Genomic DNA, 11,956 nt, shown 5'->3' with positions numbered 1-11,956 from the left:
CGTCCGCCTCCATCATGTGACAGAGCCACTGTGGCCTTCAATGACGCATTGGGTCATAGGTCACCACGCAACATGATTAATCAGCACTAATTATTTTTTCTATGATTAATTAATCAAAATTAATGCGTTATTTTGACAGCTCTGAACACGTGCAAACATACTGAACTTGTACAGATATTACTCCACATCAGACCTGCCCCTTATCCCTCCAGAGTTCCTACGGTTGTGGAAAACCTGGAAAATTATTTAGTAAAACTCATTGAAAGTTTTGGAAAGATCATGGAATGTTGTTGTGTGTGATGAAATTGTTACAGTAATCTTCTGTGGCTAACCTTCCACATAGTGTTACATATGTGGAACATTATGTGGATTGCCGTTGTGACATAAGGGCAAATATTTTTTCGAGCTGTCAACATACTGTAGCTCCAACATGCACTGATGTGTTAGACTGTGTTGTTTACCATTACGTACGCTTCTTCATTTCTCCCCATGATCCGTCTCTCCCTTCATGTATGCCAGCATGCTGAAATTATGATTGAATAGACTTTGAATCTGATATGTTTTGAAACTGCCAGGCAAGTTTGGCCAAAAAGATAATAATAATAATGTATTACAGATCCTTGAGTAGTAATGGAAAAGTCTGGAATTTTGTCCATGAAAATGTACGGGAAACCTGTCTCTCCACACTGCCCCTGGGATCAAGAGCATACTCAGGGAAGAACAATGAAATAAGACAAACTACAAAATAATAAAATTTGAGGGGAGAAGAATAAGTAAAGGGATAGATTATATTAGCTGATAAATAATGATAAAAAATAGAAATATAAAATGTTAAAAAATGAATTAAAAACCTTAATTGAAAATATAATACAGATGTAGGTTGTAAAATAAATTAAAAAAATAATTATAAAAATATTGATATGATAAGAATCCAGCCTCTATCTTTGCTGTATGTGTTTGACTATTTGTCCGCCTTACTGTGAGTCTCAGGTACAGTCTGGCCTCAGCTCTGATAGCCTGAATGAACCCAAATAAACCAAAGTCTCTTCACAACTACTATCTGTGCACTAATCTGTGGCACTTTTCCGCCTGGTCTGAGTGTTAAAAGAGGGATACACAGGGATGCGAGTGGAACAGCTGAGTAAACACTCGCACATACTTCTGTTGCAACCCGTCAACTCCTGCCCCTGCTGGTGTGTTTATGTGTGTGGGGGAGGTGTGCCAAGTTATGGCAGGAATAAATATTTTTGTGACGCACACACACACATAGAGTAATGACACAGAGCCTGGCCAGTCATCACAGAGGCTGTGCTGTAAATGGACGAGACTTATCACCTGTTCTCTCGTCCACTGTGCGTCACACACAGTGCTGCTGCCGTCTCCTTCTCTTTATTGTTTAATCTTTCTGTCTCTCATCCTTTTATTATAAATACACATTCAACCAGGGCTTCTGGTAGAAAAACTAACTTTTTATAGATGACTGGCGGGCTAAATTTGCCCTAACAGAATCCACGCGTTATGTTTCTCTGCTCATGTGGACGTCTGAGTGACAACAGTCAGGTGCACTGAACTGAATTATAAAACAGTGTGTGTTTTAACGGTGTACCTTAACGCTGGAGGGCAGCCATTCACTGAGTACAATATCTAAACTATGTGCTTGTCATGTTACCAGTGTGTGTGTGTGTGTGTGTGTGTGTGTGTGTGTGTGTGTGAGAGAGAGAGAGAGACAGCTGGCTATGCAGAAATAAACTCTTGGATTTAACTCTAACAATTGTCAACTCCCCCACCAACCCCCCACCGTTCCTGTAAACCTCAACCCTACCCTCAGCCCATGCCCTGACTTCTGCTGGGAAACACACACACACACACACACTTTCATACACACATAGTTTCAGTGCCAGCAACTCCATCAAGTAGTGTCCTTGTGTATCAGATTAGTGAGCATTGCTTTGTCTCGGACAGCACAAGCACACACACCGATGGATTCTGGAGCTCCGCTCTCGCTGTCACTCCTCATGAGGGTGTTTATGATTTCTGCCACAGGTAGGCAAATCAACCTGCTGCCATGTTTGTTAGTTTCTAGGGATCTGCATGGTGTGGTGTGAATTTGTGATGTCTTATTGTCAGATATGTGTTAAATTAAATGTGAAAACAACTTAGACAAAGGTACATTCATCAAGACGGCACCTAATTTACATTCAACTGTAATAATTCAATTAATTATTAATTCAATTTAATTATTTAAATATATAAAATCATTATGCTTCACAATCAAAGGAAACAGTGGTACTCATCTCCCAGACAGTTGTCCTTACAAAGGTTGCAGTCAGCCAACAGCACCGTTCACCTAACATGATGCCCAGTGGCTGGTAAACAACGAGAATCCATTTTTGTTGTAAATATATATTGTTACTAAATCGTAGTGCATTATCTGGCAGGACATGCTGCCTTTATAAAGATGGAAAATCAGACATAATTTGTAGAGCTGGATCATAGCCATATTGTCTGTGTTCAGTGTGCTCTACTATTTTATCGTTGGCCTGGTAACTCCGACAAAAGTGACTTCATGCTGATTCCAATTTCACACTCCGTTTACTGGAGGGACCATCAGCTGTTTGCTGTTGTATGATAATATGTAATATACTAATAATATTTTTTTTGTATAGCACTTATCTAAACAAGGTTACAAAGTGCGTCACAAGGTGCATGAAAATAAGACAACATGATATAATATTTTTTAAAAATGTCAAGAGCTGAGAACAATTGTGTGTGCAGAGGCAAAAATAGAACAAAAGGAAATACAAATGAGGCATTAAAAGGGAAAGCTTTCCTATAAAAATATGTTTTAAACAATGATTTAAAAACAGGTAATGTGTTATCCAGCCTAATCTCCTCAGACATGAGTATTCCAGAGCCTCGGAGCATCGGTAGCAAAAGCCTGGTCACAAAAAGCGCAGTCCCCTTTAATTTCCAGCCTTATCAAGGGATGACCAGTGAGGTTAGGCTGGAGGATCACAGGTCACGACTTGGAGCACAGGTAGTGAGAAGTTCAGCTCTGTAACTGGGGGCTAAGTCATGTTGAGCATTAAAAGTTATTTAAAAAAAATCTTAAAATCAATTCTGAAGTTAAAAGGCAAGGCATTGGTGAGTTTGCCGAACCTACTTTAAAGCCAATTGCGCAGCTATTCAGTTGCTTTAGTTAGTCTGCTCTCTTTAGAGTAAGCTTGTCTTTTTTAAATGATATTTTACCAAATTAAATTATTTATTTTTGTCCTGATGTGTTTGTGCTCCAACAAAGTTTCTACTGTAAATTCAACTGGTATCATAGTTTAAAAAGGTCACCTACTCATGGCTTTGATATAAGAGAAATTTCATCTTGACAGGGTACTCCAGTAATTTTATACTGCACTTACATACATGCATACAGTATTGTTGGGGGATTCAGGGCAGTTTAAAAAATAATGGTCAGAACAGAAGCAGCAGAGGCTCAGACATCCTGACTTTCCGAAGTTATGCATCAAGTACCGAAAAACAATGGATCTTACATTTCCCATAATGCAACTCAATAGTGTCTTTAATCAGAACACCTCCTTAGTGTCCACATCATTCAAGCTGTATGTCCAGTTTGTAATGTAGGTCATATGTTAAAGGGTAAGTTTGGTATATTTCAGCTTGGACCCTCTTTTATTATGTTTTTGTATCTAAGTGACTACTGGGAACAACAGTTTTTCAAACTGGTCCAGTATTGAACGAGACTGCTGCGGCGAAACAGTCTGCAATATAAACACTTGGGGCATATTTGCATCATCAATTTCCATCCACTAAAAGTGTTTGTTTTTGCCACTGACTGACTCGTACTAATATTTTAACTGTCTGACAATTCATGGGAAGGATCCCTTTCAGCGACAGACCTTTTTATGAAAGAGTAAGATCCTTTTTGTTTGACCAGAACAAAATCGCTATCGCCAAACCAAACCCCATTTAAATAAATAGTAATTTTAACATGTACAGAGTCAGCATATTTTCACATCTAACTTGGTGATTTAAGGGTTTATTTTAACCCAACCAGAGTTAGTGATTGTTGGAACTGTGAAAAGACAAATCAAGACAGTTTTTTTGTGATTTTTTTTTCCATTTGTTTGTTTCTGTTGACTTTTAATAAAGTTTGTTTTACAATAATAAAATTACTGATTATTTAAATGGAGTCTGGTGAGTCTGTTGATGGCGATTTGGGGGCTGTTTCTAGTTAAACAAAAAGGATCTTACTCTTTAACAAAAAGGTTTGTCTCTGTTGGGATCTTCTCCATAAGTTGTTGGACACAAGGAATAAAAGTTGGAGCCCGTCAGTGACAAAAACAAGGACATTAAATGGATGTAAATTAACAGTGTGATCATGCCCCGAATAGTTACACTGCAGCCTGTTTCACCGCAGTGGTATCGAGAAAGGTTGAAAAATAATTTCTCATTCCAGACAAACTAAACTTATGTAAAATTGATGGAGCGCCCCTTTAAATCAGTCTCTTTGCTGTCACGTTTAGTCTCTCATATTTTCCTGCAGTGTCAGCACTCAACCTTGAGGGGGAACTGTTCAAGGATTTGATGAAAGGCTACAACAAGAACGTCCGGCCCACGGAGAAGAGTGGTGACATCACTGAGGTTGGCATCAAGATGACGCTCACCAACCTCATCTCTCTGGTGAGTGCAGTTCTCTCCGGTGTTTTTGATTAGTGTCAGTGGATGCTCAGGCCTTATAGAAACTTTCTCTCCTCAGAATGAAAAAGAGGAGGCCCTGACAACAAGCGTCTGGATAGAAATGGTAACCTTACACACACCTTTCCTGCTGGACTTTTTAAGCTGTCTGGCAGTGATGTGAAACCCACATTATTTCTGTATGTGCTGTAGCAATGGTGTGACTACAGGCTCAGATGGGACCAACCGCCCAGGTCAGCCCTGTATGGCAACATCACCTCTGAGCTGCGGGTCCCCTCCAAGAGCATCTGGCTGCCAGACGTCATACTGGAGAACAAGTGCGTCCAACAAACTTCACTTTATAATACAATATTTTGTCTCAGCCAGTGTGCCACTTCAGACACACTGTAAATAATACACTAACCTGAAGTTCATTTTCTTTGTCACTTCCCGTGTTCAGTCTCCATCAGACATTCATTTAGGCAAACTGTTTTTACCAAATGCAGATATAATGTTTTGTATACATACAATAAGTGCAATGTATACAATGTAGAAACAGTGTGTCTGTGTTTCCCTCGCTGCAACCTGTACACAGTGTGGATGGACAATTCGAAGTGGCACTTTACTGCAACGCACTGGTGTCTCCTAACGGCTGTGTGTACTGGCTGCCTCCTGCCATCTACCGCAGTGCCTGTGCCATCACTGTCAACTACTTTCCCTTTGACTGGCAGAACTGCACCATGGTATTCCGGTGAGTAGAGATGAGGTCTGTCAGGATTTAATGATTGGCTAGTGAGCAGTACATGCAAAGGGTTTTATTATGTATAAATTACTGAATACAGTGACTAAGAATATAAAGCACCTCAAGTTCGTTCACCATTTATCTTTTAAAGTATCTGTCAAATTAGTTTTGTCAGTCAACTTAAAGGAATATTTCACCCCCCAAATGATCATTTGTATGTCAATTACTTAGCCTGTGTCACATTAAATTCTTGAAGAAAACTTTGTTTTGCTTGTATCCCTCCTAGCCCAGGTTATTGTGTGACTTTGGTGAATACGAGCTAACCCTTTCAAATACCACAGTCACACCTTACACAAATAAACAAACTGATCGCAGCAGTGGCAGACCAGCAGCTCCTGTGTTCAGCAGGTTAAAATTACTGTTTTTGTCAATGCAGTCTGTTTCAAGCTCAGTTGAGCATACGACTTGAGAAATGAGACTTGGATTATTCTGCACAAGGTGTGTGAGAGTTTGTAAACACATGTTGTTATAGTGTTGCTGTTATAGGACCCAGATCCCTTTAACTTTAATTTTTACATTCTTACTTTTCTCTGTTTTTGGATTTTTCGTTCTCCATGAGGGCATGCGAGAAAAAAGGTTTTCTTCATGAATTCAGTGTAACACAGGGTGAGTAACTGATATACAAATGGTCATCTAGGGGGTTAATTGTTCCTTTAAGATCTTCAAAATCTGCAGTAATATAGGTGTAAGATAAGACTATTGATCCCCAAAGGGAAGTTCACCTGTTACAGCAGTGCAGAAACAGGCTGAGGGGTAAAAAAAAAACACATAAAGAACTCAATTAAATAATAAAAACCTAAAGAAGAGATTACGAGAAAGAGAAAATAGAATGATGAAACTAAAAAGCAATATCCACCTGATATCCTGTGTCCTCATATATCATTTTGGGTTTACTCGTCCTCATTTGTGGACACTTTTTGTCCCATCTACTGGCCCTGGCGGAGCGCCAAGAAGACAATCAAACCTGACTATTTAGATGATGTAAAAGTTGTAACAAGGTTTTCATCGGTGAACATGCGGAAAAAACATTTGCACAAGTAATTCAAAATAAAATTACTTCTTAAGTTAAATTAATAAATGAAACTAGGGGGAATAAAATTTATATATATTTGTTGCTGACCAGTTCATTTTCTAAGCTGGTGGGGAAGTATAAAATTGCACAAATTTGGACTCTCAACTTTCAGCTCAGATCTTCACATGTCAGGTTTCTCTGTGTTTAAATAGAATCCACAGCATCCAAACCAGGGACAATGCTTCCTTCATTCACGGCCCCCTTTCACCATGCTGTCTTATAAAAGTGAATAGATGGCTGTGTTTGTTGTGGTAACAGGTCATATGTCTTCTCCCTGCATTCAGCTCTCAGACTTACAGTGCCAATGAGATCAAGCTGGTTCTCAAAGAGGAGGAAAACCACACACTGGAGTGGGTGGATATTGACCCGGAGGCTTTTACAGGTAGGTATAGCAACATTTGAATGATAGATTTTTAATAACTGTTCAAAATAAACACACATACAGTGTAACATATATCTCATTTTGTCGTTGTTAGAAAATGGAGAGTGGGTCATCAAACACAGGCCGGCAAAGAAGGTGATCAACACTCAGTACACTAAGGATGAGCTGGAGTACCAGGAGTTGGTCTTCTTCCTCATCATCCAGAGAAAGCCTCTCTTCTACATCATCAACATCATCGCTCCCTGTGTGCTCTTCTCCTCCCTCGGCCTACTGGTCTACTACTTACCTGCCAAAGGTCTTTTTCATCATTTTGTGGATCTGAAATCTTATTTGTAGGTAGTCAGACCTCTGTCACTCCAACATCATCCAAGTCTGGGGCAATTTAAGCACAATAGATGATCAATAAAGGAAATTGTTGAGGTGTTGTTATTAGGAGAGGCCTCAGGATTCCCAAGACCTTCACTATTTCCTCCAGACCTTCATTAGGTTGACAAGACAGAGGTCTGGCTCTATGACCTTACAACAAGGTTTTAACATCTGGGTCCAGTTGTTCAGGAAATCAGAAATGATCTAGATCAAACCTTCTGTATGCAGCTTTTAGGATAAGGATACCTTTGTTTTAAAAAAAAATACCCGGCTTGTCCTGATCCCAGCAGAAGGCTGGATTTCAGGAACAAAATGCAAAAAGACTTTTAAATGAGTCGGATACATGTACAGTTATTGAAACTTAATTTGTTTAACCATGACAGTGATAAAGTAGATAGAGTAGGTGTTAGGCTACCTATTAAGCCTTTCAGTACAGTAAATTAAAATGAATAGATAAATACATGAAAATAAAGGAATTTGTCCCCATAACTTGTCCCCCAGATTATCAAGTAATCCTTATCTGGGGCTGGGTTGTGAGGGCAGCAGGCCAAGCAAAGCACCCCAGACGCCCCTCTACCCAGCAACACTTTCAATCTCCTTCTGAGAAACCCCAAGACATTCCCAGGACAGATGAGATATGTAATCCTCCAGCGTGTCCTGGGTCTGCCCCAGGGCCTCCTATCAGTGGGACATGCCTGTAACACCTCTAACAGGAGGCACCCAGGAGGCATCCTGATCAGATGCCCGAACCACCTCAACTGACCCCTTTCAACGTGAAGGAGCAGCGGCTCTACGCTGAGCTCTCTCCGGATGTCCGAGCTCCTTACCCTATCTCTAAGGCTGAGCCCAGCCACCCCACGGTGGAAACTCATTTTGGCCGCTTGTATCCGCGATCTCATTCTTTCAGTCACTACCCAGAGCTCATGACCATAGGTGAGGGCTGGGACGTAAATGGACCTGTAAATCAAAAGCCTCGCCTTCTGGCTCAGCTCTCTCTCCACCACGACAGTCTGGTGTAGCACCCGCATCACTGCAGATGCTGCACCAAAAGTGACCCCTTGCTGTCACTTCTACCTGTTGTTCTTTACAGAGCCAGTAGTCTACACTGTGCTATGTAGCCCCATCTAGAGCACCAGTTGTGGGATTTAGTAATCTTGAAAAATCTGTATTTAGATCAGAGTGATCCAATTCAATTAAGCTTTGAAAAAACAACAGAACATAAGATGGATTCGTTGATTCTAGAAAACAAAATATGGGATTTCCAAATCTGAAGGTTTTTTTTCTGAGCCCTGTTTTTACACACACAAACCTCGCCTCTCTGACTGAATATTGGTTTGAGTTTCACAGCTGGTGGTCAGAAGTGCACCATGTCTATTGCCACTCTTCTGGGCCAGACTGTCTTCCTCTTCCTTATCGCTAAGAAGGTTCCAGAAACTTCGAAGGCAGTGCCTCTTATTGGAAAGTAAGTTTTTCTGATCACTCCAAGATGTCAGTTCAGAGTTTGTCTTAAACTACAGCTGATCTTTATAGAGAAAAGTGATGTGATTTATGAACCTCTGACTGCAGGTATTTGATGTTTGTGATGTCAGTGACCACCATGGTGGTGATGAACTGTGTGATAGTCCTCAACATTTCCCTGAGAACCCCAAACACTCACATAATGACAGACAGGGTCCGAAAGGTAAGACTTTGTCCAGACCCAACCCTTTTCTAAATGTCATTTCCATTTAGAAGCTACTCATTGAACCTGCTGTGATGTTAACAAGGGTCTGTTTGCCTCTGGATTACCCTCTGACCCTGTGTCCTCTTTAGATCCTACTAAACATCCTGCCTCGGCTGCTGAGGATGCAGATGCGACCCTGGACGCCAAACAATGACAACAACTCATTAAATGGAAGCGGTGAAACTCTGGCTCCAGACAGGAACGGTGTGTTCCTGGTCCCCTGCCGACGCCGCAGCTCCATGACCCTCATTACCAAGGCGGAGGAATATGCTATGAAAACAGCTCGGTCTGAGCTCATGTTTGCCAGACTCAAAGAGAGAAACGGGCTGATGAAAACAGTATTAGAGAACCTACGTAAGTATGTGAATGAGTTTGCACGTTAAAGTCATAAATAAATATATAAAAAGATGGATGTAGCCACTGTGATGTCACCCATTGGTTTGTGGACTCCTGTTCTGAAGCCTTGTCATCTGTCGCCATCTTGGATTTTTGTTATACTTAAATTTCATGAACTGAAAATGCACTGAAATAGTGACAGTTGTGGCTACAGTTACTGTACATTTATTTAATCTGGGATTACGCCATGGTTACATTACTTAACCAATGTTATCACATTAATTAAAAAGACATTAAGAAATAAGATAAACATAACAAAAGATAATAAAGCAACGGTACAGTCAATAAATTAATAAAAAGTCTGAATTAGTGAGTTTTTAAAAGTGACATAAAAGATGGTGTGTTAGCTTTCCTGATCTCCTCTGGCAGGTCATTCCACAATTGAAAGGCTCAAACAGGAAAGGCATGCTGACCTCTAGTTTTAAGGTTTGACCGAGGACTGGCCAGGAATGACCTACCAGAGGGTCTCAAGTTGCATTCAGCTCATAGGAGGTCAGCTATATTCTGAAACTAACCCCCCACAAGCCTTAAACGTTTTCATTAGAATTTTGAAATCCAATCTAAGATGGACTGGGAGCCAGTGGAGTGATTTTAAAACCAGCTCAGTCCATAGGGACCTAGTTTGGGAATTTGAGGGCCACTGGTTGCATGGGGGAAAAAATGAATTTCCCCTTTAGGATTAATAAAGTATATCTTTTTCAAAAAAAACTTTTTTCACATTAAATCTAATTTTCCTATAAAAACATTACATATACAAACAGACTAACAAACATTGCAAGACTTGACCGAAATAAATACAACGTTTAGCCTATTACATAGAACAGAAACAGAAAGGAAAAATGGCAAGAATAACAAAACATGGCGACACTCAGTAAGGACTATTGGGCCCTAAATACTCTCAAATTTATCTTACATACTTCTTCGAAAGAAATGAATGCATGAATTACTGTTTCTAAATTCTTGGCAGATAAAAATGATCACATGTTTTATTTTTTTCTTAACTGGAAGAAACATGATTGGACAACAGGATTAATATGCTGGTTGAAGCTGAGGTTGGTTTCAAAGATAATACCAAGGTTTCTGCAGGAGTAAAAATAAGATGATAATAATTTCCAATATTTCTAAGTGTAAGTCCTCAAAGTTTGAGGCCATCCAGTTATTGATGTCTGTAATGCACATGTGGAGATTTTATTGGTATTGTTTGTGTCAAAGGAAAGATATAATTGTGTATCATCGGCATAGAAATGTAACTAATATTGTGTTTTAAATGACATGACAAATGGTGGCATGTCCCATATCTCTTTAAGCCTCATTTAAATGAGTGAAATAAATAAAAATTCAGAACGCTTACAATTTTCACGAGCAGGGAAATTAGCTAGAGAGACCAAAACCGTTTTTTTGTACCAGGTTGAAAACAACTTTATTTTTGTTGTAAAGCTGGCCTTTTAACATGGCAGTCTATGGGGATTGATTCACTCTTGGAGCCAGCCTTAAGGGGCCATTTGAGGAACTGCAGTTTTGGGCACCTCCACATTTGCTTCATTTTTCAGCTCCACAAGTTGCCGTTTTTGAATACCTTGTCTGTTTTGTACACAGATGAAGGGCTGGAAGATGGTACAGCTGAGAATCTCAGTGTCAGCCTAGCAAAGGCGTCTCCATTGCTGAGGCAGTGTGTGGCCTCCTGCAAACACATAGCAGAGACTGCAAGGCAACAGAACAACTTCCAGAATGTAAGCTCTACATCTTAATATTAACTCATCTTCTCAGGTTTAAATCAGAATCAGTAATAATTTCCAATTTTTCTGTCTGCGGCAGGAGAATGAAGAGTGGTTCCTAGTTGCCCGGGTGATCGACCGGGTCTGCTTTATTGTCATGGTGTCAGTGTTTTTTATCGGTACGATTGGGATCTTCCTGATGGGTCATTTCAACCAGCCGCCCTCCTCGCCTTTCCTCGGGGATCCCAAGAGATATCTCCCTCCAGTAGATAACCTCACAGATCAAACTGAGAGTGGGATAGGAGCAAACTTCCTGGGGTGAACCAGGAGAAAATCCAGATTTTATCCCTTTAAGTAAAGTGGAAATCTGACAGCTTCAGTCAGTGATCTTTCACTTAGGACAGAGAGGATGGAGAAGATGTGGACTCTGTGTACTGTCACAACTGCTAAGTCAAACATGCTTGTTCATGGTGATAAAGGATCCACTGCACAGTAGTGAGAATGGCACGCTTTATCCGCGGTGATGCATACTGGTACCAGCTGTGACTGATTGTTGAGGTTGAGAATATTTTTTGCATAAAATGTTATGTGAGAAAAAAAGAGCATGTTCCTTTGCTCTTCCTGTTCAGGGTTTGATGTATGTTTTTACTTTTTTACCTGATAAAATTCAAGGTAATCAAGACAGAAGCAGTGAACAACAGCCAAATGTGCCAAATGAATGCTTCTACCAATAAAGGTACTCCTGTAATCTCATGATTTCTCGCTTTCAGACATTTCTTAATCCAGTGTTTGACACCTTTTTGAGGCACAT

General features: G+C 40.2%; 1 protein-coding gene across 1 annotated transcript; it reads left to right on the top strand.

Annotated features, from left to right (window-relative positions):
- The first annotated feature begins 1,963 nt into the window (after positions 1 to 1,963).
- Positions 1,964 to 11,835, top strand: chrng (cholinergic receptor, nicotinic, gamma). The gene is made up of 12 exons (XM_049599493.1): positions 1,964 to 2,043; positions 4,559 to 4,695; positions 4,772 to 4,816; positions 4,903 to 5,027; positions 5,285 to 5,440; positions 6,848 to 6,945; positions 7,040 to 7,240; positions 8,659 to 8,773; positions 8,878 to 8,992; positions 9,124 to 9,388; positions 11,027 to 11,160; positions 11,246 to 11,835. The coding sequence occupies exons 1-12, from the start codon at positions 1,980 to 1,982 to the stop codon at positions 11,465 to 11,467; spliced, it is 1,677 nt and encodes a 558-aa protein (XP_049455450.1). The 5' UTR covers positions 1,964 to 1,979; the 3' UTR covers positions 11,468 to 11,835.
- The last annotated feature ends 121 nt before the right edge of the window (positions 11,836 to 11,956 follow it).

The sequence above is a fragment of the Epinephelus fuscoguttatus genome, linkage group LG15, assembly GCF_011397635.1.
Source record: "Epinephelus fuscoguttatus linkage group LG15, E.fuscoguttatus.final_Chr_v1".
In the NCBI taxonomy this organism is placed as follows: domain Eukaryota; kingdom Metazoa; phylum Chordata; class Actinopteri; order Perciformes; family Serranidae; genus Epinephelus; species Epinephelus fuscoguttatus.
This window is presented reverse-complemented; position numbering and strand designations above follow the sequence as displayed.